Source organism: Rhinatrema bivittatum, chromosome 6, assembly GCF_901001135.1.
Source record: "Rhinatrema bivittatum chromosome 6, aRhiBiv1.1, whole genome shotgun sequence".
Lineage (NCBI taxonomy): Eukaryota > Metazoa > Chordata > Amphibia > Gymnophiona > Rhinatrematidae > Rhinatrema > Rhinatrema bivittatum.
This window is the reverse complement of record NC_042620.1, coordinates 264853584-264880764: the sequence shown is the minus strand read 5'-3', so window position 1 is coordinate 264880764 and position 27181 is coordinate 264853584. Positions and strand designations below refer to the sequence as shown.

Below are 27181 nucleotides of genomic sequence, written 5' to 3'. Positions count from 1 at the left end.
ACCAAGGGTCCATCAAGCCCAGCATCCTGTTTCCAACAGTGGCCAATCCAGGCCATAAGAACCTGGCAAGTACCCAAAAACTAAGTCTATTCCATGTAACCATTGCTAATGGCAGTGGCTATTCTCTAAGTGAACTTAATAGCAGGTAATGGACTTCTCCTCCAAGAACTTATCCAATCCTTTTTTAAACACAGCTATACTAACTGCACTAACCACATCCTCTGGCAACAAATTCCAGAGTTTAATTGAGCGTTGAGTAAAAAAGAACTTTCTCCGATTAGTTTTAAATGTGCCCCATGCTAACTTCATGGAGAAGTCACCAGCAGGTCCAGAAACATAAGGTCCCACAAATCCACTATCAGTTGAAATGCCTCATCTGACAATACCCATTCTCCTGCATCCAGACTCTGCCTACTGAGAAAGTCTGCTCTTCCATTGTCTTTTCCAGCAATGTGTGAGGCTGAGATCTCCTGAATATACGCTTCTGCCCATTCTATAAGTTGGTCTATTTCCTGCGACACTTGCTGGCTCTTGGTTCCTCCTTGCCACTGTCATTACATTGTCCGACATTATCCGGACCACTCAATCCTGCAACCTGTCACTGAATTGTAAGCATGCCAACCAGACCGTGTGGGATTCCAGCCAATTGATGTTCCAGAGAGACTCTTCTGGCCTCCAGTGCCCTTGCGCTGTCAGTTCCTAACAGTGAGTTCCCAAACCCTGGAGGCTCACATCTATTGTGACTACTAGCCAGTCTGGTGATTTTAGGGAAACCCCTTTCTTATATGATCCGCTTGTAACCCCCACTGTAGTTGAGAGCAGACCTCCATCAGTAAGTGGAGCTCAATCGAATAGTCCTGAGACTGTGGGCTCCAACAAGACAGCAGGTAGCGCTGAAGAGGACGCAGATGTGCCCTCACTCACTGCACCACTTCCAGGGTCGCTGCCAATCAACAGAGCACCTGTAGATAAGAACACCCTGTCTGGCTTGTGTTCATCAACAGTCGCATTTGCACCAACTTCTGAATACGACCCACCAGAAGGAAAACCCTGTCCAGCTTCGTGTCGAACCGAACACCAAGATATTTTAGCGAGTGGGATAGCTGAAGACAGCTCTTAGCCAGGTTTACCACCCAACCGAGCTCGTGCAACAAGGAGATCACCTTGCGCATCACAAGGAGGCTCTCTTCCAGAGTCTTGGCCCAAATTAGCCAGTCGTCCAAGTATGGGTGTACCAGGATCCCATCCTGTCTCAACTCTGCCACCACCATCACCATAACCTTGGAAAACGTTCTGGGTGCAGTAGCCAGACCAAAAGGCAGCATTTGAAACTGATAAACAGTGAATCGATGAAAAAGGTGCTCTAGCTGGATGGGAATATCCAGATACACCTTGGCCAGATCCAAGGAGGTCAGAAATTCCCCTGACTGCATGGTCATTATCATTGAGCGTAAGGTCTCCATGCAAAGATGAGTCACCCGCAAATGACGGTTGATCTCTGAGATCCAGGATGGGATGAAAAGAGCCCTCCTTCTTGGCCACAATGAAAGAAATGGAATATTGGCCCATATTTTCTTGAAACATGGGCACTGGAATTACAGCCCTCAGACTGAGGAGCCTTGACAATGTACACTCCACCGCCTGCCTCTTCTGCAGGGAATGGCAAGGAGACACCATGAACATGTCATAAGGTACACTGCGAAACTCCAGCACATATCCATCTTGTATCACCTCCAAGACCCACTGGTCTGACATGATTTCTACCCACCTCTGATAAAAGAGAGAGAGGCGACCCCCTATCTCCTGTTCCCGGGGGTGGGTCAGCACACCTTCATTGGGAGGGTCTGGAGGTTCAGCTACCTGAGCCTGCACCCCGTCTGGGCTGTCTGAGACGAAAAGACTGAAACCTACTGAAAAGTCGTTCCTCTGTAGATTCAAAAACGCTTAGATCCCCTAGCACGACCTCTCATGCCAAAGGAGCACGATATCTGCTTCTCATCCTCCAGCAACTGAGGAACCAGGGACTCGCCCCACTTATTGGCTATTTCCCCAAACAAGAGTGAGCCTTTAAAGGGCAATTTCATAAGGTGAGCCTTGGAGGTCGCATTGGCCAACCAATTTCTCAGCCATAACTGAAGCTATTACCGAAGCTACCCCTCTGGCTGAGTTGCAGATCAAATCGCAGCCCACATCTGCCTACAATGCGGCTGCTGGCTCCATAACTGCCCTGGAATACACTCCACATTCATTGACCTCCTGAGCGACACAGAGTGAGCCACCAGGGAACAAGAAGCTATCTGCAAAGTCATTGCCACTGCTTCAAATGCTTGCTGAAGGATGGCCTCAATCCTTCTATCATGCACATCCTTCAAGGCTGCTCCTCCCTCCACAGGGGTAGTCGTCCGCTCAGAGGAGGCACATACAAGCACATTCACTTTTGGAAAATGCACCCGCTCTCTGTCACTAGATCCAGGAGATACAGGCCTTCCAAGACTCGTCCCCCTTTGAAATTAGCCAATTGGTTGGGGCCAAGGACTGTGCCTGAAGAAAGGATTTCAATTCTTCAGGCCCATTCAATAAAGTCTGCAGGAGAGCCGGCGCTCCAAGGCAAGCACCTACTCTCCCGACGCACGCCCAGGCACCTCTCCTGGGCGCGATTCTTTATTTAAATTAGGGCCCACGCTAATAAGGAGGCGGCGGCTGTCAGCGGGTCTGACAGCCGACGCTTAATTTTACCGGCATTGGTTGTCGAACCCGCTGACAGCCACGGGTTTGGAAAACGGACACCGCAAAGTTGAGCATTGGTTTTCCAACCCGTGGGCAGATTTTTTTTTTTTTTTAAATAAGTTTTTTGTTTTTTTTTTAATTTTTGGGGCCTCCGACTTAATATCGCTATGATATTAAGTCGAAGGGTGTACAGTAAAGCAGTTTTTTCTGCTTTTCTTTATACTTGCCTGGTGCTGTCTGAAGCTTGGCTGCACATTTTACTTTCTGTATTTTGGGTGACTAACTAACAGGCTCATCAACATGCATTTGCATGTGATGAGCGCTATTAGGGTCTGGAGGGTTGGCCACACATTTTCCACGCGCTATTACCCCGCTATTATTACCCCTTACAGTATAAGGGGTAATAATATCGCGTCAAAAACGTGTGGCCAAACGGGGGCTAAACAGTGCACTTGACCAAGCGCACCATTCTGTATCTGCCTGCTTGAAAATATTCTACTCAAGAAAAGGCACAAGGATCCATGCCAAAACCAGAAGGAACCTGTCCTGTACCCAATAAGCTACCTTCCCCTGCTGATGAACTAGTTAAGGGAGTTCCAAGGTCAGGCGCCCCTCCTGACATGTCGCTACCCAGGCCTTCATCAGGCTGGGAAGTACTGGGCTTAGTAAATCAGACAAAGGTAATGCTCCCTAAGCAGCGCTGACACAAGTTAGAGAGAACGCCAGACTAAGATGCCTGAATAAGACAGGCAGCACAGAGGGAAAGGCGCTTAGGTTTCTTAGCTATAGGCGCCACCAGTCTGTCAGTAAGCTTAACAAACGACTGAAAGGTGTACGTCCAGCTGAATTTGTGCTGTAAAATATATATGCCCAAAATTTAGGCATCCCAAAATTTAAGTGCACAACCCTGAGCATGATAAACACCCAAAAGGTGAGCGCCCTAGCTCAGATCACGTGCACAGGCAAGCTCACACTGAAAACAGACACTGCTACCAACTGGATGCCCAAGCAGGCGGCCAGCTAAACGTCCAAAAACTGGGCACACATCTTGGAGGCACAGCCAGACACACTTGCACGAACCAATGGTCCTGAAGAGGGCAGCCTAACGAGCAGGAAAAAATACGTGAAAACAGCTGCAGTGGCCTACCACACAGCACACAGAGAAAAGCCTAAGAGCAGGGTCTAGCCCGAAAGGGTTGCTCAACCCATCAGGCTGCCCATGTCCCTTAACCTCCCTCAGGGGCGGGTACGAACATTGGATTGGTGTGCCATGCACTGAGACTGGAAGAAGCAGAAAGCCCTAATAAAAACCCTCCTCTGTTTTTTGGTTTGTTTTTTTAAGCTTTACCTGAATTCGGCCCATACCAGTAGAGTATAAAGACAGTCTTTGGCTGATGGGGGAGAGGGCATATACCATTACCGCCACTCTCAGCTTCTTGTACCTGCTGCCTTTCAGCTGTTTCAACAGCTAAGTCCACGCCGGCTGAAAAAAACATCCACTGGACCAAGGCACTCATCTGAGGGACCACGGAAATCACCTCAGGAATTCTCAACTGAGGGAGGGACCATTTGGTATCACCACAGGAGAGTGGGTCGAAATAAATTGCCTTTTCTTTCTTTCTCCTTCTAAAACTTGAAGCAATCCCCAGTAGGGAGATGCACGTCCACCTTCTGCTGGAGACAGAAAATATTGGCAGACTGATGTCACTGCAATGTATAAACTGTGATGTCAGCTTCGCTCCATCTGCTGGTACAGGGGCATAACCCACTGGTTCTGAATTCATTTTAACTCTTCATCTTGGGTATATGTGATACTAAACTTTCATGCCCAAACCCCCCGCCCGTGGACCCTACCTTCTGCTAATTGATGCCTGCTACAGGTCCCTTCTTTTCATACAATTCACTTGACAGACGCAAGTACCAATCTTTTTATGTAATTGGTCCCCAACTTTGGAATGATCTCCCCAAGACCATAAGGGCCATGTCATGTATTTCCAACTTTAAAAAAGCATTAAAAAACTAATTTTTTTGAGAAAACCTTTAACTGTATCTAAATTTTGCAGCTTAATTTCCTTTGAAGAGCTTTCAACAGTAATGTTACAGTTTAAATAGCCAGGGTATGTCTATATATTCCTTTAGAGCATTTTAAGGTTATTGTTTTTTGGTTATTTCAAAAAAATTCAAGTCCTTTGTGTATTCATGATCACAGGATATTAGTCCTTTTGTTGTTTTTTTTAAACATTTTTATGTCCGAGGCACTTATTTTAATTCATTTTAATTGTAATTGCTGTATTGTTTTTATTTTTTAGTTCTATATTTATTTTTTATATCATTATGAGAGTTTAAATTATCAGCCATGAAAAGCAAGTTTGCTTACCATAAACAGTGTTTCCGTAGATAGCAGGATGAATTAGCCATGCTGTCATGGGAACTGTCAATCAGGCCCAAGAGTCGGAGCTTCAAAGTAGGTGTCAGGGCTTTGCTCTCTGAGGCTGCGCGTGAGTTCCCGCGCAGGAAACCAGAATCTCCTCAGTCTGTAATAAAGCAAGCATAATAGGATACAGAGAAAGTGTCGACTGCTCAGGGAGGTGAGTGGGTCAGCATGGCTAATTCATCCTGCTATCTACGGAAACACCGTTTACAGTAAGCAAACTTGCTTTTTCCTGTCGATAGCAGGGCTGAATTAGCCATGCTGTCATGGGAGTCCTAAGCCCCCGATCACGCTGTGTTATTTAATTATTGTGTACTGTTCATGAAAGCGTGATCTAGTCAAGGTGGCAGTCGACTATGTCCCTTATTTTGCCAATGAATGTAGAATTGCTCGTCCCAATTCAGCATCTTCAGCCATGTGCTGGTCCAAGCAGTAGTGGGACATGAATGTGTGAAGGGATGACTTGTGGCCGCCTTACATATGTCCAATGGTTAGACATATCTCAGGTGTGCTATTGAGGTGGCGACTGTCCTAACCTGATGAGCATTTGGATGGGAAGACAGGATTGAATTCTGTTTGTGGTAGCAGAATTCGATACACGGAGCAATTCAACTGGAACTGGCACATTTAGCCACCGGTAAACCGGGTGCATTTGGATTAAAGGATATGAATAACTGAGAGGCCCTTGCCTGTGAATGGGTCCTTTGTTTGTAATAGGCCAACGCCCTTTTGCAGTCCAGTATGTGCAAAAGCGTCTCTCGTTCTGATGTGGTTTTGGATAAAAAGTTGGCAGTTCTATCGATTGGTTCAAGTGGAACTGCGAGACAACCTTCGGCAAGAACGAAGGATGAGTTCAAAGGATTACTTTATGATGGTAGAATTGAAGGTATGGGCTATAGTGAACTAGAGCCTGCAACTCACTGACGTTACCACTACTAGGAAGACGACCTTCCACATGAGGTATTTAATGTGAGTAGAGTTCATGGGTTCAAATGGTGAAAGCATCAGTTGTTCCAAGACCAGATTTAAATTCCAAGCCACTGGCGGTTTGGATACGGGGGGCCGTAAATGTGTGAGACCTTTACTAAAACGAGATACTATCGGGTGCATAGATATCGGCTGACCTTGATGCGGTCTGTGGTACACCGCTATGGCGCTGAGATGGACCCTGACGGAAGCAGTGGCTAGGCCTGCTACATATAACATGTGGAGGTAATCTAATAAGGCTTCAGGGATATAGTCCAATGGGTCAATACCTTATGAACCACACCAGTAGGCATATCTTTTCCACTTGCAGTGATAATACTTCCTTGTCCAAGGCTTTCGGGATGCCAGAATGACTTCCTGCACCCTGAAGGAAACATCTTGTTCTGTTAGGAGGATCCGCTCAACCTCCATGTGATTAGGTGGAGGGTGGAGTGCATCAGGTGGAGGAGGGTTCCTTTCTCCTGAAATAGAAGATCTTCTTGGTTCGGTAACCGGAGTGGTGTGTCTATGGAAAGTTGCAGCAGGTGTGTGTACCATGGTTGTCTTGGCCATGCGGGTGCAATCAGAATTAGTTGCGCTGCGTCCATTTCTGTATTGTTCTGGTTATCAATGGAATTGGGGGAAAAGTGTAGAGGAGTCTCTCCGTCCAGGAAATGAGAAAGGCGTCTTGGTGCCGTAATGAACAGAACAGAGTGACCTTCCTGTTGAATTCCGTGGCGAAGAGGTCCATGGTCGGTATTTCCCATTTTGCAGAAATTGCTTGCGCCACCCTCAGATTGAGTGACCATTTGTGCGGATGAAATATTCGACTTAGTTTGTCCGCTCAAGTGTTGGCCACTCCGGGTAGCTATGTTTCTTGTAGCTGAATTGAATGACGTGCTGCCCACTCTAGAATGATGATTGCTTCCCTGCACAGGTTCCATGAACCGGACCTTCCTTGTTTGTTTATATAAAACATGGCTACCTGATTGTCGGTGTAGACCATGATTCGTCGACCTCGCAGGTGAGTGACAAAGTTTCGCAATGCGTACCGTATTGCTCTGAGTTCCAGTAGATTGATTTGGAAATATTGTTCCTGCAAGGACCACAGGCCCTGTGTCTGAACTTGATCAAGGTATGCTCCCCACCCTTTGTGGGAAGCATCTGTGGTGAGTACTGCATTGTGCGGAAACAGGTTGAATGGGGCGCCCTTTTGAGCGTCGTCTTGTTCAACCACCAGTCTATGTCCTTTGCCATTTCTTGGGTTAAGAATAACCTCCATGTTAACGGTTGAGAGTGTTGTTTTCATTGCCGCTTTAGACCTACTGTAAAAGGCGCATGTGTGGCCACGTGTTTGGTACTGTATAAATAACCGCAGGCATGTGACCCAATACTGTCAGGACTTGACGTGCTGATGGTGACTGCGTGACTCTGAGCGTCCAAAGGAGACGACGTATAAGGAGCTTCCTTTCTTCCGGCAAGAAAGCTCTGTTCCTCATTGTGTCCAGACGAGCTCCTATGAATTGTATAATTTGTGCAGGGTTGAGGTTGGATTTTTTTGTCATTGAGAACCAGACCCAATTTTCCCAGACAAGTGATCGTGTCTTGTAGCTGAGTATGCAGCGTATTGGGGCTGGAGGCTACAATTAACCAGTCGTCGAGGTAAGGAAATATTTTGATACCTTTCTGACGGTGGGATGCCACTACCACTGCCCGTGCACTTTGTGAATACTCTGGGGGCTGCTGATAGGCCGAAAGGAAGAATCTTGTAATGGTAGTGCTGGCCATTGAACTAGAAGGATAGGTAATGCCAAGCAGACTGATGTATTGGAATATGCGTGTAAGCATCCTTCAGATCTATGGAACACATCCAATCATTGGGTTGGAGCAGGGGTAGAATGGATTTGAGGGAGACCATTTTGAATTTCTCCTTGACTAGGTACTTGTTCAACTCTCGGAGATCCAAGACTGGGCGGAGATCGCCTGATTTCTTGGGAATTAGGAAATATGGAGAGTAGAAACCCGTATTCAGGGATGAGGCGAATTGCCTGCTGACGCAGCAGGGATGAAATCTCTACTTCCAGTTGGGTTTGGTTGGTTCGGCCTCCTCTGTTTGATAGGTGAGGAAGCGGGGGTGGGGGTTATGAATTAAAGTTGGTAACCCTGTTGAACTATTTCTAGTACCCAACGATCGGTGGTGATTTTTCTCCACTCTTGGATGTTTGATGTAATCCTTCCAGCTGTTACAGTGTGTGATGGTGGCTTTGCTATCCTTAAAAGACGGAGGCGTCTTGGAGGTAGACGGAGGCTGTTGGCCCTGGGGCCGCTGAGCTCTAGGCCGCCCTCTCCAATTTTGGGTCTGTTGTGGTTGTGATCTCTGTGGTGGTTGGTATGGAGGTGGGCGATATGAAGCGTACGGACAGTACGCACAGCGTTGAAACAGCTATCTTTGAGGCGGAGCAAAACAGTGCTGCGAGAAAGTAGAGTAAGAGACAGTGGATTTATAAGAGACTGCAGGTTACAGATTGCTCCTTTAGTTGAGCCACTGTCTCCTGGAAATGACAGCCGAAGAGGTTATCCCCTCTGCAAGGTAAGTTTGCCAACTTATCATGCACGTCCTCTCTAATTGAACTGGCTCGGAGCCAAGCCATCCGATTTGCCATAATTGCGGAAGCTGAAGCTCCTGAGGATGTTTCAAATGCCTCAAAGACCGTGCGTAGGAGGTGACGGATTCCTTCCTCCATGTCCTGGATGGGTTGAGGAAGGGAGGCTGCCAGGTCAGTGGATGGAAGATGTTCTTTCAGCATCTGTAAGTACTCATAAGTACTGGACTATGTAGAACTGGTGTTGTTGAATCTTTGCTGCTAACATAGCCGCTTGAAAAGATCGTTTTGCAAATTTGTCCAGATAATGATGCTCCTTCCCCGGAGGAGCTGCCAAGTGCAGTCTCGTCTTCTTCGCTCTGTGCATAGCCGACTCCACGACAATGGATGTGTGTGGCAACTGTGAAAGTGTATAATATGGAGACTGTTTCATTTTAAATTTGAGATCCATCTTCCTTGAGATAGCTGGGAGTGTGAATGGGGTCTCCCATGATTTTTCTAAGATGGTGTCCAATACTTTATGTGAGGGAAGAGACATGGGTTCTGCTGGGAGGTCAAAAATTCTCAACAGGCCTAATGTTTCTGCCCTGGGATCAGGGACTTTTTGGATTGTCCAGATGGAGAATAGATCCCAAATTTCTGGAAAAACTGGGGTATGTCAAGTCCTCTGGCAGGGAGTTCGGTTCTGGAGGCTCATCTGGCGGGTCCGATGGGGTACCCCATAGAAGTATCTGGGGATGTCGGCTGAGGGTGCGGGCTCAGTGGTTGTTCAAAAGTATCCAGAGGCTCATTTAGCAGTCTTGATGGAGGAGAAGGAGCCCTTCATAGAGGAGATAGTGGACGATCGGCAGATGAGTGTTCCGTAGGCTTCGGTGAAGGAGCAGAGCTACTCGGCGAAGATGGAGGGAGTATATAAGTTGCCGGCATAGATTCAAAAAAGCCTGAAAGGGCCGTGGAAAGCTGAGTAAAAGGTTTTTGGGTTTGTGGAGGCATGGCCGGCCGGACATGCTTCACCAGACAGTGTGGTGACAATGCTGCTAATAAAATGTCTGAGTCTGGTGCCGCCTGTTTTTGTTTCTGGGAACGTAGGTCCCTTTTGCCTTACGTTTTTTAGTCAGTGGTTCTTGCATGACATCTTTGATGGTACAGTGTCTTGAGCTGGATGATAGGCCTGAGAAAACCTGTACTGATGAAGAGAATGATGTTGAAGAGTAGGAAGTCAATTTGACCCAGTCTCCCTTGGATCTAAATGGTGATCCCGGGGAATCTTGGCCCCATGAAGATGCAGACGGTCTGGCGTCTTGGGGACTCCATTGTGGTCGAGGATCCAGTGTGACCTTGGATTTTGGTGGGTCAAGGTATCATGATTGGCCGCTGTGGTCTTTTTTCGTTTTAAGGGTTCTAGGGCGGACTGCGCCGGTCTTTTTGTTGTCTGCGTCGAAAGATGCGTCGACGGCGCTGTACTATGTGTCGAAGGCAGCATGGAATTCACCGTGGGTTTGTGTCCCTGTGTCGAAGCGGCTGCTGTATGTGTCGGTGATGGTGCTTCCTGCGCCAGAGTCGGTCTCTCCTTCGATATTGGCGGTTGCGTCGTAGACGACGCATGAGGTGTCGACGCCAGCTTCGTGTGCTTCGACGGCGGCGCTTTGTGCGTCACTTTGGCATGCTTGTGCGCTGATGCACCGTGAGTTGGCAGTTTGGCGGTGGCGTGGGACTTCTTGTGCGTCGCCAACTCGGGTTCAACACGGCGCAGCGGTGTCCTGCCGACTCCAATCCTTCACTTTTTCGGGCTCTCGACCTCGCGATCGGTGCTTTTTTGTTTTATGTCTTTCTTCACCTCCAGGCCTGGAGGTGGACGGCTCCACCGACGACACTCTACGAACCTGAAGAGCTAGTGTCTTTGAAGGGCCCGGAGAAGAGTGGGCCTCCAATGGAGGGGCATACGAGCCACCCCTCGCCTGTCCCCGAGGGCCCTTTGTCTACGGGCCCTTGGGGACATGCGGCCACAATGCCGACAAGACTCTTGCTGGTGGTCTGGGCCCAGACAACCGTAGCATTTGGACATGATGGACATGACTTTCCTGCAAGAGCAGGGCTTAAAGCCCGGTCTCGGCATGCCTTCCAGTTTTGTTTTGTTTTTTTTTACTAAAAATCGAAGTAACTTGAAAAAATGCTGAGGAGACTGAAGCTCCGAAAAAGCAGACTGAGGAGATTCTGGTTTCCTGCGCAGGAACTCACGTGCAGCCTCAGAGAGCAAAGCTCTGACACCTACTTTGAAGCTCTGCCTCCCGGGCCTGATTGATAGTTCCCATGACAGCATGGCTAATTCAGCCCTGCTATCGACGGGAAACATTTGGATACGTGCAGAATATAAATTTAAAAATAAATACTGTGAATGAGACAGGCTTTTCTGGATGTGGTAGTGCTGGTTCAGAGAGCCTTCAAAGTAAAGTCCGTACAGCTCAGACTGCAGCCTACTGAGGGCCCCCTACAGGCAGGAGGGCCACACTGCATTAGGTCTGTTCAAATCAAAACATATCCAAATTCTTTTGGTTTACGCTCCACCAGGTATACTCGACACCGAAGCCTCCCTTCTCATAGAAACTATCGCCAAATACATCAACACAGGCTCTCCGGCTATGATATTGGGGGATTTCAATCTTCATGTTGATGCCTCACCTCTCTCTCCTAATGTGGAATCCTTACTCTCAACTCTCAGAGCCATGGGTTTTGAACAAATCATCAATAAACCAACCCACAAAGCAGGACACACGCTTGATCTCATATTCATTAATTCTAACCTGTCTTACTATAATTCTCCAGACTGCACCCCTGTACCCTGGTCAGACCACTCCCTGATATCAACTACTCTCTCCACCAAAGTAAATCCTATTGAATCTCAACCTCAATCTACCATCCACTTCCGGAAAGTATGTCCCTCCGACACTCTTAGCGAACATCTAACTAAAGATCTTCCTAATATGGATATCTCCAACCCCAACGCGGCCCTTCTCTCTTGGAGCAACATCACGGAATCAATAGCCAACAAACTCTGTCCTAAAATGACGAAAACCATCAATTGGTCACAAAAAAAGAAACAACCTTGGTTCTCTCCGGAACTTAAACTGATGAAGCTAGACCTCAGACATAAAGAAGGCTTATGGCGTAACAACCCCAACTCCACAACTCTATCTGAGTACAAACGTACCCTTCATTTCTACAAGATCTCTATTCTACAGACAAAAAAAAAATTCTATGCAAGCAGAATCCACGATATACAATACAATGCCAGGGCCCTGTTTTCCTTCGTATCCCAACTCACAAAACCTTCTGTCCCTACTATCCCAGATGAACAGGCTCAATCAAAAGCCAATGAACTAGCACGCTTCTTCCAAGATAAAATCACAAACACACTGGCACTTCTTCCCACGAACCCTATGACCCCAGCTCTAGACTCCAATCCCACCCATCATCCCAGAGCCACCTTCGACTCCTTCGAACCTACAACCACCTTGGAGATAGAATCAACCCTTAAAAAAATGAAACCATCCAGTCATCCGACGGACCATATCCCTACTAAACTTCTGCTCCTCATCCCCAGCACCATCTCTAGAGCACTGATTAACTTCATAAACTGTTCCCTAACTCAAGGAAACTACCCAGATGAACTAAAATCTGCATCTCTCAAACCCCTCTTGAAGAAACACAACCTGGATACAAAAGAACTCTCCAATTACAGACCTATATCCAACCTTCTGTTCTAGCAAAGCTCACAGAGAAAATTGTGAACACACAACTCTCTGACTACCTCGAGGAACATAAAATACTATACCCCTCACAGTACGGTTTCCGGAAATCCTCCAGCACAGAAACCCTCCTCATCTCCCTATCAGACCACATCCTTCTGGGTCTTGACAAAGGGCTTTCATACCTACTGGTCCTCCTAGATATCTCAGCAGCCTTCGATACGGTAAACCATGCCATTCTTCTAAACCGTTTATCTGACATTGGAATTGCTGGACTCGCCCTCAGATGGTTCAACTCTTTCCTCAAAAATAGAAGCTACAAGGTTAGAGTCAACAACAGAGAATCACCAACTTATAAAGCAACGCTAGGCGTCCCACAAGGCTCTTCTCTATCCCCGACCCTCTTCAATATCTACTTACTGCCTTTCTGCCATCTGCTCACAAACCTAAAACTAACACATTACCTCTATGCAGATGATGTGCAGATATTGATCCCCATAAAAGGTTCTCTGCCAAAAACGCTTGACTACTGGGAAAATTGCCTGAAGTCCATAAAAAGCCTCCTCTCTAGCCTGAACCTGGTTCTAAACGCATCCAAGACGGAAATCCTTCTTATCTCCCCTGAACACTCGACCAACACAGACATTACAGCTCTGGACCTACAGATCTCTCAAACTAGAGATTTAGGAATTATACTAGACAATCATCTGAATCTAAAGAAATCGATTAATAATATCACCAAGGACTGTTTCTATAAGCTTCAAGTTTTAAAAACAATCAAACCCCTTTTCCACTTTCAGGACTTTAGAACCATCCTTCAATCTACGTTATTTTCGAAAACAGACTACTGCAATGCATTACTCCTGGGGCTCCCCATTTCAGCCACAAAACCTATACAAATGCTCCAGAACGCAGCAGCCAGAATCCTAACCAATATCAACCGCCGTGCTCACATTACCCCCATCCTTCGAAACCTACATTGGCTGCCAATAAAATATAGAATTCTATATAAAGCTCTCACTATAATCCACAAATCTATCCACCAACAGCTCACACTAGACCTTCAGAACCCTCTCAAACTCCACTCGTCCGAAAGACCCATCAGAGAAGCTTATAAAGGAACCCTTCAAGTCCCACCTTCAAAATACACCCATCTAAAAACCACCAAAGAACGTTCCTTCTCCACAGCAGGCCCGGTCCTCTGGAACAGACTTCCGACTGACCTAAGACTGGAACCTTGCCTTCACACCTTTCGAAGACAACTGAAGACTTGGCTTTTCCTCCAAGCCTTCCCCTAGTCAAAATGACAATTCGGACTCAGCCTAAGAAATGAGATAATTACTAATCTCATAACCCGTTGTATATTATTTATTTGTTGCTAATTTCGCTCTACCTTTCTTCCTGGCTACTTTAGCCCCCAAGTTCAATGCCCTTGTTTTATGTAACTTTGCTTGTTTCAGCCTTCTTGTTTGGTTACACTTGTTTATCCCCTAAGTTCCATGTAAACCGGCCTGATGTGAATTCTATTCGTGAAGTCCGGTATAGAAATAATTAATAAATAAATAAATAAATAAATAAAAATAAAAGGAAACCTGGAAGTCATTTACCTGATGCTGCTCAACTAGGCCCAAAAAAGAACCTAAAAATTAGTTTCCAGTTACCAAATGTTGTACAACCAGACCCAAAAGGGAACCTAGAGTTTCTTACCTGTCACTGCTCAACCAGGCCCACAAGGGAATCCCAGGAGCCATAATGCAAGCCCTGCTCAACCAGGCCCCAAAGGGAATCCTGGCAGCTATGATCTGGGCCTGCTCCACTAAGGGAACAATCACAAAAACTGTTTTCCCTAGCAGCTGAGATTCTGTTCTACCAGGAAAAAACATTGTACATAGGCTGCTGCCCTGATAGCAAGCTCCATCGGCACACCTAGGAACTTTTGATTTCCAGTCACCCTAAGATTGTCATAGATTAGTGGAGAAGTGGGAAAGTACATACTTTATCCTCTCTCATATATACAAATTCCCTATCATATGTATTCATTCTCTCTCTCACACATTGACTCTCATGCACACTCCTCTCTCACACACAAAAAAACACTGGCTTTCTCCCTACTCCCTCATACACATGCTCAGGCTCTTTTCCCACTCCCTACCCACACACACAGGCTCTCTTCTCCCTCCCCATCCAAACACACTGGCTCTCTCCCCCCCAGACACACATACTAGTTTTCTCCCACCCACTCACTGGCTCTCCCTCACATATAAACACACCTGCAGACTTTCACACACTCATACTCTCTCCCCTTCACATACACACACAGGCTCTCTCTCCCTTCCTCACATACATACTCACAGGCTCTCTTCCCCAACCCCACCCCATATACACACAGAGGCTCTTTCACACTCACTAGCTCTCTCCCCCACAGGCTCTCACACATATAAGCTCTCCTCACACGCACACTCACTAGCTTTCCCTCATATACACACACACAGCTGCTCTCCCCTCACCCCAGACAACAGGCTCTCTCAAATTCTAGGGCTCCTCTGCCTTGAGTGAAAAGGAAGATATTGAAGGCCCCACCCCCTTCTCTGCTCATACATTTGCCGGACAGAGCTTGGATATCCTGCTGGCTCTCTACTTATGAGATATATCGTCTTCTGCCGGCAGAGTCTGAGCTCCCTGCCGGTTTGCTGCTCCTGGGGTGCAACTTTTTTGCCAGCAGGGCTTGGGCTCCTTGCCGGCACACTTCTCCTGGTGAGAACCCATCTTCTTCAACCAGCAGGGCTTGGGCTCCCTGCCAGTTTGCTGCTCCTGGGGTGCGCGCATCTTTTTTAGCCTGCAGATCCTGGGCTCCTGTCAGCAAGTTGCTCCTGAGGCACTTCCTCGTTTCTGTCTGGGCCGTGAATGCTGTTCCTACTGTGAAGATCGGTGGGGCACAGGTCAAACATCAGCTATTTGATCCGCATGGGCTACAGAGGCCCCCTCCAATTCAAGCAGCTGGCATTTGAGCTGCGCCACCAGAGCGACAGAAAAAGCACCGCGCCTACCTTCGCAGTAGGGATGATGTTAACCTAGTGGAAGGCGCCAGTGCTGGGCAGGAGAAGGTTTTCAGGCTGGGTGGACTGCAGCTGGATCATAGTACTAAAATCTGGACATTTTAGTCCTCCTTCTGGCTTCTGGACATGTCCTCAAATCTCCGTACTGTCCGTAGAAAATCCCAACAGTTGGCAACCCTAGGGCACCCGGAGTTTGTGGCTGTTGGCCTGGAGACCCAGCAATTCATTCAGAATTCCAGAGTCTCCGGGCCAAATCCAGAGAGTTCCCAGGTATGTTCATTAGGGATCAAATCATCCTATTGCACCGATTCAGCATGTGTCCACCATCTGCTGGAGACAGGAATGCCTACTATAGCCAGTGCAGCACTAACCTGTATATCAAGTGATTATGTCGCTGAAAAGAGATGTCACTCTGGATATCTCCATCTGCTAGTAGGCGGAGATATCCCACTAGTCTGGATTGATGTAGCAGGATGATAAGGAATAAACCATTAGAAAGTAATAATCATGATATACACCATTCCTCCTGTTCAGGATGTAACAAACCATTAGTAATCCTGTACATACACTTAAGAATTATTTTTCCTTAAACTGATTTAACATTGTTATTCAGAAAGATCCTAAAACAAATGACAATATTCTGTTGAAGGTTTTGTCTTTACCATCTTTGGGCTTTTAAAATTTTGCTTTTTCCTACTGAGTTATCCACATCAATACCTACTTGCACACAAACTCCCTAAGGAGGCCATTTACTTAGCTGAAGTAACATTTACCACACATTAAATGCATTACCACACAGTTGATACATGGAATTTCGAATACCACAATTTATCTATAACTAAACAAATTCAGTGGAACTTATGTTAATGAGATGGTTTGCATTCAAACACATGCAAATAAGCTAATTAATATTCACATGAAATAGTATATTCATGTTAAAGAAAGTAAGACAATTATTTGATGAAAATTAATTAAACCTCAAAAGTTTAGTTAACTTTTCCCTGTGAGGATTGGACACTAACATGAGTTCCAATCCACCCAGTACTAGCACTTAAAGGCTCTACCCAGCCCCATTAACCCCCTCCTCTGGCACAGAGTAAAAATTATCTCTAGCAGTGTAAAGGGACCCATCCCAAAGTTAAAAAAATACTAGTAAATTCAAGGACCCGCCCCGTGATAAAGCCCCACCCCTAGCACATATCCCTAATCCCCAAGCCACTCCATCAACCCCCCCGCAAAGGTTTATATGTACCTCCTGGGATCTAATGGGGACAAGAGCAATGCCTAGTTGCTCCTGCCTACCAGCAGAGCAGGAGCAAATGGGTATCACTTCTACCTCTACTAGATCACATGGAATACAAGTAAGCTTTTGGGCAATGGATACATGGGGTTAAGGGAGCCTTTAATTTACTTGCATGTTTTACCTTGGTTGGAGATACTGGGGAAGGGGGAAAGAGGAAGATAAGAAGGTCCCATTAGACCATCAGGGAAATCAATTTTATTCAGCGCTGAGGGTGGGGCATTATGGAGCCAGGCAGGCCCTTTAAAATGTGGTGGCCCCTGGATGTGTGTCCAGAACATGTAAACATATAGAAAATTACCACAGGATTTACTAACCTGCGTTGCTTAGTACAGTAGGTTAGTAAATTATGCGGTAACTTTCACTGATCACTTCTTTAAATGTGATCTTGAAAGTTAATGATCACCACCTTTAGACAATTCTTATGTTAACTACAGAAATTCCGTTTTCTCCAGCACCAATGCAGTTTCTAGAACTTTGAACAGAGACCAGAGACAGAATAGCCTGGTATGCACCTGGATTCTGTTGTGGGACCAATCTGCAGGTGGAGAAAGATTGGTATATGGTCTCATGTATGCGATAATATATCCTGGATATCAGCCACTAACTGATGTTATACTAACGATATCATTAAAATTCTGCTAGAAATGCTGTACATTAATCACATAGGACATTACCACGTGTATAATGATTATATATTTCTATCTTGTGCCCCCGTGACCTTTCTCCACTGCCTCCCCAACATAGCCTCGTCTTCCCTGGTCTAACATTTAACACTCCATGTATCTATTGCTCTGTATAAGCTTTAAATCATGTCCCCTTCATTCCCCTGATAACACGAATAAGCCGCACACATCTCACCGGCCGTACGACACACGCTCAACATCCTGAGCACCGCCATTTTTCCTCACTGCCCCGGAAATGATCTCCAGCGAAGCAGGCAAACTGTCGGATTCCTCTGTGCAATGATTCGCTAAATCAGAGAAGCCCAACCTCTACGTACAGAAGGCTTGGTGTCAAGGCCCGGCCTGGTGACGTATTAAATCACGTGCCGGCAGTGCCTAGCGACGGTGGCGTTGTGCGTCTGCGGAAGGAATGTTGAGGGAAGCGGCTGGGTTCTAGCTATGGGATTGCAATTGCTACTAGTTCTGCTAAAGTTGCTCTTGGGGTTAGAGATACTTCCAACACATCTGGGGGTCGGTGGCATTCTCAGCGTTAGTGAATCCTCGTCAGGGAAGGTATCGCTTAAAATTCGGGAAGACGAAACAGTTCTGTGGCGCGAATCCATCGCAAGACGTTCGGTAAGTGTGGTGGAAGGAACCGTGACTCCTGCGCGTGCTTTTCTGGGCACCGGGAGTGTGGGGCCGACTCTGAGTCCCGCGAGTACTGCGCTGGAAAGGGAAGCTGTCAACACTGAAGAGACCCTTCGGAGTCCATCGTCATCGGAAGGTCCCACCTCTCCCATACCGGCAAGCAGCAAGGGACCGAGCACTGCAACTCTGGAGCCCCAGAGCGGTGGAGACCAGAGCAGCACTACCACCAGGGGTAAGCTGGGGAGCAAGGCAGGCTAAAGTTAATTTATTGATACAGCGCGCGGGCTGGTTCTATTATATTTGAAAACTGTCCATAGCATATAATATTATATATTATTGCCAGCGTATACGAGGCTGTACGTCATGTATTGTGTGCATAGTGTATAATGCTGGAGATGGAGGATGCTCAGATTTCAGTCTCACTGTCTTTTTGTCCAGCTTTGGCTATCTGTACTTGTGATCTCACGCCGGCTTCCTGTGACCTTAATTGCTGCTGTGACTCGGACTGTAGCCTCAGTGACCCTGCCACTGTTTTCTCCTCCTGTCTCCCTGGCAGCACGAAGTGAGTACTTATACTCTTCAGGGTGCGGGTAGTTGATGTGACGTGTGACACGTTGTCGCCATTCCCAGAGCCAAATACTATTTTTCTAAGGAGGTACCAACAGATTGGTATATAGGCTTGGAAATTTATTTTCTTCTAGGCTGGTTCTGAAGCGAACCTGTAATGTTATCATATTTCAGTTGCTGGAAGCGGGGACAACTTTGTAGAAGATGGCTTCTTCTATTGAGGCAGGGCTAGAACCAGTCTGGTGTATTTTTTAAAGCTATATGGCTCTGAACTGTAGGGCGCTGAGCTAAATCTTTTTATCTGTGAGGATTAGTAATCTATATTTTAGGTTGTCTTGTGAGAGAGTTCTGCTCACCTGCCCCTGGCTTAGATGGTGAAATCATGGGCCAAGAAAAGGGCATATTTTTGTTCTGTGAGCTGGAAAGAGTGAAGGTAGTCATTTAAAGGTCCCTTCTTACCTGTCTATAATCTGTCACCACTTCTTGTGAGGTCAAAAGCAAGGAAAATGCATTAATCATTGTGTCTCAGGATGTCATGAGCAGGGAGAAAGGGGGCTGAAGTTAACGGTATTTTTATGCAATACATGTAAGGGGTAATAAACTGCCTGCATTAGTGCAAATACAATGGGTACTTTTTTACCAAAGGGGTCTGCACCAATAAAATCATGTGTGTAGTTTTACTTTGATTATTGCTGCAGGTACAAAGTAATCATGGTAGTATGCCTTATTTTTGTGTGGGTAACATATAAGAAAAAGAAAATAACACATGTAAACTTGAAAATGCAGTTCTTTACATCCCTACCAGACCACTCCAGATCAGTGGGTTACTTCCTCTTTCCAGCAGCTGAAGATACGAAAAACTATTAAAGGAAACTGAATCCCCTATAAAGGCTGAAGCAGCAGCAAGTAAGTTGGTATTTCTCTGTCTCCAGCAGATTGGGCAGTGGTGGAGCAGCAGGAAAGGCAGTGCTCAGGGACAGATGGCCTGTTGAGGCTATGCTTTCCTTTGGATACAATAAGGAGACCTGTGGGAGCTTTCAGGTGATGACCTATGGATTAATCTCCTGCCAGTAGAGAAACCAGCCCCTCAGGGATTAGATACTCCTCAATATTTTTGAGATTCCAGGGAGCTGTATCTAGAGGAGATTACCTTCCAAAAATGTTATTTGGGGGGGGGAGGGGCTGCGATTTCCTGATTTCAGCAGAAGGTTGGTATCAGACCACAGTGGTAGCTGGCAGGTCTCCAGGAGAGGTATTAGGCACTCTCCTCCTCTATGGTTATATTGCCACATACGAATAAGAGGTGTTCTAGGTGCAAGACCAAAAGAGTTTCGTGGCAGAAAATTCATGCACAATCTGCTCAAAGTTGTCTGCTATGGAGACCAAGTCTTTTAACAGGGGAGACAGTGTTGCCAAGGTCTAAGAGGGCCCTTTCTCCCCCACGCCATTTCAAGCAGGTGAAGGGGCAGAGAAGGCTGTGGAGCCCATGCTTGTTTTGGCAAGAAGGGTGGCCATTTTGTGTGAATCAAGTACAGGACAGGAGAGCTGAAGTGCTAATTTTGGGGGAACCAGTGATCTGAAAAGCCCTTTCATGATTTCACCATGGGGCACTCACTGTGACAGTCAGGAAGTTCAGGAAACAGCTTAACGCTGTATGTACTAGGAGGGGTCAGCTTTTCCTGGGGAACCTCTAGTTTCCAGGAATAGTGTAGGGGAAGCAGGTGTTAGTCCTAAGATGCCTAGATTTCAGAGGAAGTCTTCCCCAGATTTGGATCTATCTATATTTAGGACGGTTTGGTAGTCAAGGGGAGAAGGATCTTAGTGAGAAGAGGGTCTGCTGAAATAGGAGGGAGAAGTTTTTACCTCCTCTAAAGGATGATCCACTGGTGGTTAGAATTTTCATAAGGAAAAGCTGTTCTCCTTAACTATCCAAATACAGTTTGCACTAGGATTAAAGATAGTCACCGTGATGTGAAGCTAGGAGAAAATGTTTTCTTCTATGGATTAGGAAAGACTGGTCATTTCTCCATTAAGGAAAGACAGACAAGTTGATCATAACAGTTACTCAAAAGACTACAATTCCAGTGGAGAAATCATGGACCAAAACCTACCTTCGAAGCATCCAGCGTATCCTTCACACAGCAGGGTGTGCTAGTCTGTTAGCTAGAACTAGAGATTTATTTAGAGGCCATTCAAACTTAGCTTCATCATATCTGGCTCTTATTAAAAGATGGCTACTTTAAATTGAGGATGCTAAAAAAAAAAAAAAAAAATTGAAACCTTTTTAGGATTTAACTATTTCCAATTGGTTTTGCAAATACTTTTAATGGTCTCAATTCTTGTAATGCACTTTTTTAGAGATTCCAACTACACATCTCAGGGCTTTACAACTTTTTCAGAATTCTGCAGCCAGAATACTGAAAGGGATTGCTAAATATGATCATACGTCTGTAATACTCTGTGAATTACACTGGCTCACAGTTCAATATAGAATTCACTACAAAATGATGTTGATACACAAGATCATGTACAATTCAGAAACAGTATGGTTGGGGACGAATTTACCCTTGCATATTCCACAATGCTCTCTTAAATCATCAAATACAAGCCTTATAGAGGTATGTGGGACCGAGCAATGATCCCTCCTGAGCCAGGAGGCATAAACACAGCCTGAACTCCTGCCTTTCTTAAAACACTATATCTTTATGCAGCTTCATAAACAAACAGACTGTCCTTCCCTTTAGAAAAGTGTACTTCAGTTACTCAGTTTAGTACTGCTTCCCTCCGTATTCATAGCTCAGTGTTTGGACAGCAGTATTCTACAAAAGCTGCCTTCCTCCTGGAGAAGTGGGCCTGGTCTGACTAACCCACCTGGGTCCCAACTCTTATTCCTCCTTTTCTGGGCCCTGCCTACAGAGCTCGCTCTCACAAAGGGAATTACAGGGAACAAAGCATCTACCCTGGTCCTGCACCAGTTTAAGGGGGAACATGGGGCACTACCTCATATTACCCTCCCCCCCCCCCCCGGCTTAGACCAGTATGTACGAGCGTTTTCACTCCCCCTGGATCCCATCCAGAAGAGTGCCTCACCTCCCCAGCCCCTCTTATCTGGGACCCACCAGTTAGGCTTGGGGGTTAGAGTTCTAGGGTTATGCTAACACCCACTTCCCAGGGTAACCTTAGACTACCCTACCACCACCCAATGTACCACCTGTACCCTCAGTCCTTTAACCAAGTCTTTTGCTGGCTCCAGTTTCAAATTCCACCCAGCAGAACCTCTTTGACTTGCTGTGGTGCCTCAATCGGTGAATCCACTGGTATCCCCTCAGTGCTTTCTGGCCACTCACCCATGCTGTTCATTGACTCCCCCACATCCTCTCTTGCTGGGGTCTCTGCAGCACCACCCTCTGGGCCTTCCGTGGTTCCTTCCTCTGGGTTCTCCTCAGCAGCCTCACTTACTTGGGTCTTCGCAGTGCCACCCTCTTGGCGTTTCATCTCCTCTCTCCTTGGCCTTTTCTTGCCCTTTCTCTCTGAGCTTCTCATGGGAGTTGTTTCTGGACTTCTGGTAGTGTTTGGGCACCCTATAAGGTCTTCATCAGGTCCTCCTGTAGTGTGACATAAGAACATAAGAAATTGCCATGCTGGGTCAGACCAAAGGTCCATCAAGCTCAGCATCCTGTTTCCAACAGAGGCCAAAACCAGGCCACAAGAACCTGGCAATTACCCAAACACTAAGAAGAACCCATGCTACTGATGCAATTAATAGCAGTGGCTATTCCCTAAGTAAACTTGATTAATAGCCATTAATGGACTTCTCCTCCAAGAACTTATCCAACTTCTCAATACTGCTGCCTCCTGGGCAGCCTGTGTCACCCTCCCTAGGGCTCTCTGTGACCCATCTCTCAGGATTCTTCACCACACTCTTCTCTGGGCTTCTCACGGGAGCTGTTCTGGACTCCCAGTAGTATTTGGGCACCCTACAGGGTCTTCGTCAAGACCTTCTGTAGTACCAGTCACAGGCTGTTGCCACCATTCAGTCACCTCACGGGACATCTTTGCCAGCAATTCCTCCAGTTCCTTGTCCAGTCTATCTATTTTCTCCCTTGCCCATGTCTCAGACTGCTACATTCTGGTGCTGCAGTACCCTGTCTCCTCCACTCCAAGTTTTCTCATGGCTGCACACCTCAAACTGCAGAGTAGCTTGCTTTCTGGAAGAGGGCCCCTCCTTGTTCCCATTCACTGCACACACAGCCCACACTAACAGCTCTTCCAAGGCCACACCCTGCTCAGTACATCCTTGCTGCACCAGTGGTTCACTCCCTTTCATTTCAAAGGAAAATAAGATTTAAAAAAATCCTGCATGACCAGCATTAACTTGCTTATTAAATCTCTACCTACCTCCAGCAGAGCTTCTCTCTTTAGCTGGTTCAAACCTACCACTTTCTGGCTGCCCCTGCAACCAAGCCCACTCAGTTTCCTCTCTACCTGAAACATTTTTTTTCTCTTCAATGCAGCTTCTGAACCACAGCCTTTCACAAGCCACCCTGCTATGTGTACCCCTGTGCTCTGTACTTTGTTTTAGCACCACAAGCCCCCCAGTGTTCTATACTTTGTTCTAGAATCACAGGTCCTCTTCACAATTCTCTGTACTCCAGACACTTTGTTTCTATCTTCTGCAAATGTTTGGCCTCCAGACTGCTTCTGGCAAGCCACACATACACCAAACATTTCTTTGGAGGTTGGGCTTTCTTGGGTGCTAGGTTTAGAGAAAAAAAATCCCATCCCCTGACATCATATGTGGGACCTAGTGGGAATTCCCCCCCCCCCCCCAAAGATTTGGAGACATAAACACAGCCTGACTCCAGGCTTTCTTAAAACATGATATCTTTATTCAGCTTCTCAAGCAAACAACTGTAAACTCTTTTTCTCTTCAGACAAGTGGACTTCTGTTACTCACAGTTTACTGCTGCTTCCCTCAGTAATCACAGTTCAGTGTTCGGAAAGCAATATTCTACAGGAGCTGCCTTCCTCCTGGAGACCTGAGCCTGGTCTGGCTAACCCACCTGGTTCCTAGCTCTTATTCCTCCCTTCTTGTGCCCTGCCCACAGAACTCTCTCTCACAAGGGGAATTAAATGGGACCAGGCACCTAGTCCTACATCAGTTTAAGAGGGAACATAGGGGCACTGCCTCAAAAGGTACCATCAATTCATAAAGCTGATTTGGGATTAGTGCATGTCAGGACAATATCAATGACTGGACCTATAATTTGGAATTCAATGTCTGTCATTACATACAAATGACATACAAAAACAAGCAGAGTTAAAAATATGGCTTGTTAAGGATGCCTTTTAACGAGCAACTGCAGGAAGAAAAGACTTGAGGATGACTGATGTTTCTAAATTTGTAAAAGTTTAATGTGTTTGTGTTTTAATGAGATGTGAAGATATGTTTTAATGATTGTATGTGAACTTGTACGCTGCCATGATCAGTGGTGTGAGCGGCATAGAAATATTTTAAAATAAATAAATGGTAAAGCAGGTTGTAGTAGAAAGCACTTTAAGGAGGTAAAGGTCTATTTATTTAAAATTTTTTGTGTATCGCCTGTACAAAAATATTTTAGTAGATTAAGCGGTTTACATAAAAGAACATTGATAATTCAAAGCATGAAGTTGATGGAGAAGATAGGGTTCAAAGTAAACAGGTTTAAAAGCATAAAGAATAAAACAGACACATAGCTGAATATACAGATTAAATTAAGTAAAAACAGTCTCATACTGCTCAGAGTTTGCTGAAAGTGGCAGACCATAGATTAAAAAATGCAAAAAAATTCCTTTGTGTTTAATATTAATCTAAGTGAGTCAGGAATTGAGTTCCATTGAGGGCCTGTTACTGATGGAGGCTAGGGTTCTGGCACCAGAGGTGGGAGAGGTCAGAGAAGCTATTCCATTTATTTTGTGGTGTCAAAGAAGGTGGGCAAATTCAGGCCTATTTTAGATCTCCAAGAGAGAAACAAGTGAACCCCCCACCTCCCAAGGGAAAGAGGGGTAAATAGCATGCTACCATTTAAGTGAACTGCAGCGGAGAAAAAAAAGAGGACAATGCAGCTGTGTAACAAACTGCCAGCCCAGGAAACACAGAATGAGATTGAAAAGGTTGCCAGTTCTTACAGTGAAGGTGCTTAAATGATCATTGAATAAATGAGTCAGAGACTCGTGTAGGGAACTTGCATGTCACAGCCCCCTGGACTACTGACAGTAACTTGCTGAAAATATCACTTTAAATCATACAGAACTATGACTGGAAAAGTCCTACATTGGAGAATTCTGAATGAGAGAGGGATTTGTGAGAAAACTGTATTGAAAAACAGTCCTAGGAAGCAAACAGATTTTCACCCTGACTAACAAGGGGAGTCAGACCCTTGGTTACCTAGTTCTCAGACAACAAATGAAAAGAGGCAGGATGGAAGGGTGTGCACACATTCTCTTCCCATGGTCCTGCCTGGGTCTTGGCCTTTTGGCTGAGAGAAGGTGACCCATCCAGGCTGGGTAACAGCGAATGACTGGCCTTGAGCTTAGCAGAACTAAAATCACTAAAAGCTGAGACTTCAGAGGGCCTGAATCACTGAATGCTAAACAAGCCATGTACCTAGTTGAGTTGTAAACCCAAGCCAAGAAAAGCCCTCCTACCAAGGGAGAGGAACCGAAGGACAGAAGCAGATCTGGAGGCAGAGCAGTCTCCCAGGAGAAAGGGGTGCCCCAGTGGTAGATTGAGCAGTTCCCCAGAAGGATGGGGTGCCCCAGTGGTAGATAGAGCGGTCCCCAGGAGAGCAGGGACCCCAGTGACAGACTGGGAGGGGGAGTCAGGTCCCCAGGAGGGTGTGGACACCAGCATTGGCAGGGACCTTTCCTCTGAGCAGAAGCGGCACCAAAGAGATGGCAGTGGTTTAAATACAATGGACCCCCCAGGTCAACACTGCCCACCAGCCCAGTTGCATCTTTTCACATGAGTGAGAATTGGGGAGGAGAATAATAACATTTGATTAAACGGGAACTCAAGAGGCCCCATCTATTCTATATGGTGGTATACTATGGGCGCCAACAACCCCAAATTGCTAAATATTAAATGTTCTTGCTATCTTGTAGAAATGAATATAGTTGTGTGGCCTGAGACTATTAACCACGAATAGTTAAGTGTGCTGTTTGACATCTTATTAGCAATGTACAAAGTCTTGCAGAAATGTATATACTTATATAGTCTAATAAACCTGTATATATTTGTACATACTGCCAGCTTGTTCACAGTCCCGTTTGTTTTTCCTGGGATGAAGGGAGGGAAATCCCACCCACTAACACCTACTTCCCCAGGTGGAGGCACCAAGTGCCAAGAACGTGAGGACTGACTGAGTCTGCCCTAGGGGGGGCTCCCACCAGGTCAGTCCCGGACCCAGAAACGCCCCACAAGGTAAGTGGTCAAGGGGGTGTAACACAAATTTTTAAGTCTTCCATGTTGTCAAATGGAGACGTCGTGGTTGGTGATTGTGACAATAAGGAAAGGGGAATATCTGACCTCTCTTGATCTCACAGAGGCTTCTGAAATTTTGTAGTTTTTGGCAAACATTTTCAGTTTCGTGTCTTGCCCTTTGGTCTGGTGATAGTGGCGAGGACTTTTTCATAGGTGATGGCTGTTGCAGCCAATCTTTCCAAAGAGGGGGGTATTGGTACACCTTTACCTTGACAAGAGGTTGATAAGAAATGAGTTTGTAGAGATGAGTTCAGCTATGGACAGGGTAATGCAGGTTTGCAGTCATTGCAATGGATCGTGAATTTTGCCAAGATCTGCTTGATTCCATCTCTGGATCTGCAATATTTAGGTACACCCATGGAAAAGGTTTTTTTGACAGAAGAGCTATCGCCAAGCTGTACTCACAGATTACAGCCCTTCTGCAGAAAGAATGTTCTAAGATGTGGTTATACCTGCATGTGCTAAGGTCTATGGCCACATCATTCGAGTTAGTTCCTTGGGCTGAGGCTCATATGAGCTCCCTTCAATCGGTGGTGATATCAAGATGGGCTCCAAAGTCAGAGGATTTGTCATAACGGCTTGGCAAGGGCAAAGTTCTGCAGCGAATGGAGTTGGAGGCTCCAAACCTGATTCTAATCACCATGGACACCAGTCTGAGAGCCTGGTGAACTCATTTATACACCATCTCATAACCCTGCCGCAACAAAACGCTAGTCTCGAGTCATTTGAGCCCACCTCTGCTCTTGAGATAGAAAATACCCTCAAGAAACTCAAACCATCCTCCCACCCATCAGACCCATTACCAACAAATCTGCTCATCGCCATCCCGAACACCATCTCAAACCCAATTTCTGAAATTAACACATCTCTTACTCAAGGCCTAGTACCTAACCAGTTAAAAATTGCAATCCTCAAACCTCTGCTAAAAAAACCAAACGCCTCTCCATCGG

The 27181-nt window shown here is 46.1% G+C and overlaps 2 protein-coding genes across 3 annotated transcripts in view; one reads left to right on the top strand and one right to left on the bottom strand.

Annotated features, from left to right (window-relative positions):
* The window catches only part of TUFM (Tu translation elongation factor, mitochondrial), a 68112-nt gene extending 50275 nt beyond the window's left edge, over nt 1-17837 (bottom strand). For both annotated transcript variants that reach the window (XM_029607110.1, XM_029607112.1), the window contains exon 1: nt 17691-17837. In XM_029607110.1, the coding sequence (XP_029462970.1) occupies nt 17691-17730 (40 nt within the window). In that variant the 5' untranslated portion in view covers nt 17731-17837. The remainder of the gene's footprint in view (nt 1-17690) is intronic.
* Nucleotides 17838-17844: 7 nt separating this feature from the next.
* TCTN3 (tectonic family member 3) overlaps nt 17845-27181 on the top strand; it is a 66154-nt gene continuing 56817 nt past the window's right edge. Inside the window, exons 1-2 of the mRNA XM_029607951.1 lie at nt 17845-18374; nt 18581-18704. Coding sequence (XP_029463811.1) covers nt 17954-18374; nt 18581-18704 — 545 coding nt within the window. The 5' untranslated portion in view covers nt 17845-17953. The remainder of the gene's footprint in view (nt 18375-18580; nt 18705-27181) is intronic.